The 5,499-nt window shown below is 43.5% G+C and overlaps 1 protein-coding gene across 6 annotated transcripts in view; it reads left to right on the top strand.

Annotated features, from left to right (window-relative positions):
• The window catches only part of nav3 (neuron navigator 3), a 219,091-nt gene extending 213,894 nt beyond the window's left edge, over positions 1-5,197 (top strand). For 4 of the 6 annotated variants that reach the window (XM_043708782.1, XM_043708783.1, XM_043708781.1 and 1 more), the window contains one exon: positions 2,230-5,196. In XM_043708782.1, coding sequence (XP_043564717.1) covers positions 2,230-2,349 — 120 coding nt within the window. In that variant the 3' untranslated portion in view covers positions 2,350-5,196. Of the gene's footprint in view, positions 1-2,229 lie in introns of all 6 variants that reach the window. The other 2 variants (XM_043708780.1, XM_043708778.1) reach the window with 1 other exon arrangement.
• The last annotated feature ends 302 nt before the right edge of the window (positions 5,198-5,499 follow it).

The raw sequence follows: 5,499 nt of genomic DNA, 5'->3' as shown, positions 1-5,499 counted from the left end.
GGTCCTCAATATCCTCACTGTCCTCACTGTCCCCAATATCCTCACGGTCCTCAATATCCTCACTGTCCTCACGGTCCTCAATATCCTCACTGTCCTCACTGTCCTCAATATCCTCACTGTCCCCAATATCCTCACTGTCCTCAATATCCTCACTGTCCTCATGGTCCTCAATATCCTCACTGTCCTCACTGTCCCCAATATCCTCACGGTCCTCAATATCCTCACTGTCCTCACGGTCCTCAATATCCTCACTGTCTTCACTATCCTCAATATCCTCACTGTCCCCAATATCCTCACTGACCTCAATATCCTCACTGTCCTCACGGTCCTCAATATCCTCACTGTCCTCATTATCCTCACTGTCCTCAATATCCTCACTGTCCCCAATATCCTCACTGTCCTCACTGCCCTCACTGTCTTCAATATCCTCACTGTCCTCAATATCCTCACGGTCCTCAATATCCTCAGTATCCTCACTGTCCCCACTGTCCCCAATATCCTCACAGTCCTCACAGTCCTCAAAGTCCTCACTGTCCTCACTGTCCTCACTGTCCTCAATGTCCTCAAAGTCCTCACTGTCCTCACTGTCCTCACTGTCCTCAAAGTCCTCACTGTCCTCACTGTCCTCAATGACCTCAATATCCTCACTGTCCTCACTGTCCTCACTGTCCTCACTGTCCTCACTGTCCTCACGGTCCTCACTGTCCTCAATATCCTCACGGTCCTCACTGTCCTCACTGTCCTCACTGTCCTCACGGTCCTCACGGTCCTCACTGTCCTCAAAGTCCTCACTGTCCTCAATATCCTCACTGTCCTCACTGTCCTCACAATCCTGCTGCTCCATATAAACTTTCTGGGTAGCCAAATTCGATCACCTCACCCAATATTTCCTTACACGGCTCCAATCGAATTGTGTTTCAGAATGGTCCCATGAAGCACTCTGGGGACATCTTACAGCACTAAAGGTACTACATAAATTGTTGTTCACTACTTTTTTTTTATTTTTCATGGTTACAGCTGCTTTGCTGTGAAGTTAATTTGTTTTGGGACACAGTCCTACCAAGGAGGAAAGAAATCTCTGTAACTGTTCTATCAATCAAACTATGGGCAAAAGTATTGAAATTAGCCTCAAGGAACCAGCAAAAGCTGTGCATGGTGACAGCTAGACACCCGTGTTGTAATTCCCTGCTTGTCAGATGTAATCTGTTGCTCCAGACCCCTTACTTCATGGGACATAGTTCCTATGGCGCTGGGCAGGGCAATGCGTAGCAGGGCTCTGTCACTGGCTCCAGTCCATTGCGATCTCTTTCATTCCAGCCCATTGCAATCTCCTTCACTCCAGCCCAAGTCTTGTCACACACTTGAAAGGCCATCCTTAAGCGTACTTCACCAGGTGTGCTATCCAGTGTTGCCCAGACCAATGTCCAGCCTGCCTGAAGTGTATCTCAGTCACTGGGAGCAATCCTTTAAAGCTCTTCATTGCTCATTGGATGGTCCTAAATTGATAGACGTTGGCCATTTGGTCATACATTGTCACATTGATTGCCAGGACTCTGGTGTCACAGGGGTAATGCCCCTGTTTCTGAGCCAGGAGACCTGGGCTCAAGTCCTGCCTACTCCAGTGGTATGTAATAATGTCACTGAAAAGTGCCCGGGGTCTCTTGCAGTGGTAGTGTTACTACCTCTGAGCCAGGAGACCAGAGTTGAAGTCCTAGTGATGTGTAATAACATCTCTGAAAAGGTTGCTGAGAAAATGTCCACACTGTGCTAGACTATTTCATACATGAAGATGATGCTTTGATTCCAATGATTCCTTTTAACTGGCATTGACGAATGAGAATTTCTCTGTGCTGTAGGCCTCCCGAGTCGATGTCAAGCTCAACGCATTGTCAGTTCAACAATGACCATGCTTTTCTCCATTGGTTACAGTGGGTCTGGCAGCATCTGTGAAGAGAAAGCAGAGTTAACATTTCAGGTCCAGCGACCCTTCCTCAGAGCTGATGGCAGCTAAAAATCTCTCAGCTACTGTCGGTTCTGAAGGAAGTGTACAGGACCTGAAACATTAACTCTCTGTCTCTCTCCACAGATGCTGCCAGACCGGCTGAGTTTCTCCAGCACTTTTTGTTTCTGTTTCTGATTTTCAGCATGCTCAGTTTTTTTGATTTTTTTTTTGCCTAGTTGTTGTTCAATGTCGAATGAGTTGATGCTTAATGTACGATCCTTCCCTAGATGAACATGTTGATGAGGCTTCAAGAGGCAGCGAATTATTCCAGTGCGCAGAGCTGCGACAGTGACAGCACCAGTCACCATGATGACATTTTAGATTCCTCTATAGAATCGACTCTGTGAGGTGGATTCAGAGTGTGATGGGGATGTGTGAGTTTTTATTGCTGTGAAGATACTGACCTGCATTGAGGGTGTGAGGCTGCACAGTGAAGGATGAAGACTCCCTGGGGGTGTTCCAGTGGTAATCTACAGAGTGCACCAAGGCAAGGAACTCTCAATGCGAGGTCAGCTCGCTCGAGTCAGCTGTATTGAGGGACACACTGGTGGGAACCAACTGAGTTTAATTCATCAACATGATGTGTACATAATGGATAAAATACACACATACACACTAACAAACAAAAAATAATTGCACATGAAATCAAGCCAAACTGGAATTTTGCAAAGTATTTACATGTGTAAACTTGATTTTAATTTTAATTGAGGTGCTGCAAGGAGTGGATTAGACAGCTGCTAATCCATCTCTGTCCTAACCTCAGCTCTCTGCCGAATTGGTGCTGGTTGAAAAAGCCAGAAACAGTCCTTGGTTTACACCCACTGCCCACAATCCCAACAGCTTTGCACACAATAAGCACAACGTTGGGAGAGGGGGCATGCGGTGTCCAATCACCGTGGGGTCAACTTTTGAAAACATGCTGGACACACAGCTCAGCTTTTCTTGGTGCTGCTGGTCGAAGCATTTCTTTCTTTCTAACAGGCTTCATTTATGGATTTCTACTGCTGTATGTTGTAGTTTTTTTTAATTTAAATTTCAAGTCTTTTAACTTGAAGAAAAGGTCTCTCAGTCACCAGACTTACTTAAACCTCCACTAATGGTACAAGTGATAACCTTGGCTTGTGAAGGGCTACATCAATAGAGGTTGTGGAAAGTCTACAAGTGGGAATAACATTCAATATGGTGCTGAATCACTTGCCTTATTCTCAACAGGTTACAGGACTTAAATGAAGCCACTTAATTTTATCTGCAAATATTTGTATCTGGCAACTCTTTATTTATGGAGTTTGGAGGAGCTGAAAGGGAGTAGGTTTGATCATTTCACACTGGTTCAACCCGACAGTAATTCCTACTTATTCTTCCTCAGTTGGGGGCTGGGTTTAACTCTGCACCCTAAAGGGAAATTTGAAATATCTTAACAAGCAAATACTTTTCAGAAAACCCACTCCTGTTCACTGCCCCCTCTCTCTTTCTCTCTCCCTTTTCTTTTTTAATAGTATTTACAAGTCACAGTTTCAGTGAAATGACTGAAAGATAATAATTGGTTAGTGTATAAAGTGGTTCTTCACTGAATCTAAACCAGCAGAGCTGGGACAACTTGACAGAAGGGTATGAGCACAAAATGTTCTCTTGTATAAACGTTCAGCATGTTTTTACTGCCTATATGCAAAGCTAAATCTCATTCAAAGGGAAGGAGAGCCAGTTTGAATGTCAGCCCCCGACCTCCTGGCACTCTCTCACAGACATCCCCACTCCCACACCAACTCCTCCCTTGACCCATTCACTCTGTGTTCGCGCAAATGCAAATGGACTTGCAAAACTCTTCAAACTGATTCAGACTGTCAACAGCATCCCCCCCCACTTCACCCCCCCCCCCCCCCACCCACACCCATTGTCCGCTCCCCTCCCCTCAAAGCAGTTTAAGGTTAAAATAAATTTCAAATTTTGCATGCTAGAGATCTGAAATAAAACCAGAAAGTGCTGGAGAAATTCAGAAACTGTTCTGAAGAAGGCTCACTGGACTTGAAATGTTGATTCTGCGTTCTCTCTGTAAATGCTGCCAGCCCTGCCAAATTTCTCCAACAATTACTGTTTTAGTTTAGATTCAGGTTAAAATTGGACTTTCACACATTAATGTACAGAAGAACACCTCACTCTGGGAAGGAGGGTGGGGGCCTGTGGGAGGGGCCGCATGAATAGTGCACTTCATTGGTGTTTTCTCTTACACCCCATGATGTGGGGGGGGGGCAGGGGGGTCGTTCATTTGATTTCTTTGTGTTTTGAAAGGGGTTTTTGCACAAACATAAGAAATTGTAAATAGAGAAACAAAAGGATGAAAGAACGAAACGTGTTTTGTTTTGCCTTGCACAGTAAAGATTTGAGAATTTCTGATATGTGTATTACTTGGTGTAAACATTTACTTCACTTGACTATGCTGGGATTTTTGTAAACACTGTTGAGAATTCTCTGTCTAGACAAGATGTGTTTTATTTTGTGTGATAACCATTACTAGGAGCTGCTCTCCATCGGAGATTAATGAGCCACAGATGGACCACTGCCAATTTTTATTCATCTTGTTCATTGGGGCATCTTTATTGAATGTTGGGTTTGTTTTAGCCTGTATAACACAAGTCTACTGTTCACCCAAACTACCCATCCTTGGCACTGACCCAGCTCCCTCAGAGTCAACAGAATTCTCTGACACTCCTGTTTATATCTGTCAGTCAGGGCTCCCTGATTGGACCAGGTTAACAGCCCCAAACAGGGAACTCCTATGAGGTCCACCTGGCTGACCCTGCTCCAATCACTACAGTTTTAGCCTGTATAGCACAAATCTACTGTTCACCCAAACTGCCCATCTTTGACGCATTTCAGTGAGACATGGGGAAGTGTTTTTGTGTGAAACAGTTTTCTGTAAAACATATTTTGTATTCTGTACATTTTAATGTAACATACAATGTAAATAATCAGTGATAGCAACAAAAAAATGAAAAAAGGATGAAAACAATCATGGGGAGAGTTTTTTGCAGTCTTTTTCAGGTGTTAACTTTTGCGTTTGAGTATTTGGGTGTAACCAGATTAACAAGTTGTTAATCTCTGGTTTTAATCTGTCTCTCCATCTTGTATATGTATTTTTTTCCAAATTATGCACATTGTGTCTGTCTAAATTATGACTTTACCATTAAAGTGATACTATTTATTGAAAGATGTTCTTGTTGACATGTTCAATTTCTTAGTACCTTTTCATTCCCAGATGTTTAAGACTGGGAGAGGTGAAGGAGGTGGAAAATACTTACTGACCTGCAGTTGTGACAGACTTGAACCATAAATAAGTGGATTAATGTAAGAATAGGGACATATCAAAATACAAATGAGGAACAAGAGAAGACCAGTCAGTCCTTCGAGTCTGCTCAGCCATCATTAAGGTCATGACTCACCTGATTTTAGCCTCAACTTTACATTTCTGAAGAGGACTCACTCAACTCCAAAAATTAACT

The sequence above is a fragment of the Chiloscyllium plagiosum genome, chromosome 19, assembly GCF_004010195.1.
Source record: "Chiloscyllium plagiosum isolate BGI_BamShark_2017 chromosome 19, ASM401019v2, whole genome shotgun sequence".
Lineage (NCBI taxonomy): Eukaryota > Metazoa > Chordata > Chondrichthyes > Orectolobiformes > Hemiscylliidae > Chiloscyllium > Chiloscyllium plagiosum.
This window is presented reverse-complemented; position numbering and strand designations above follow the sequence as displayed.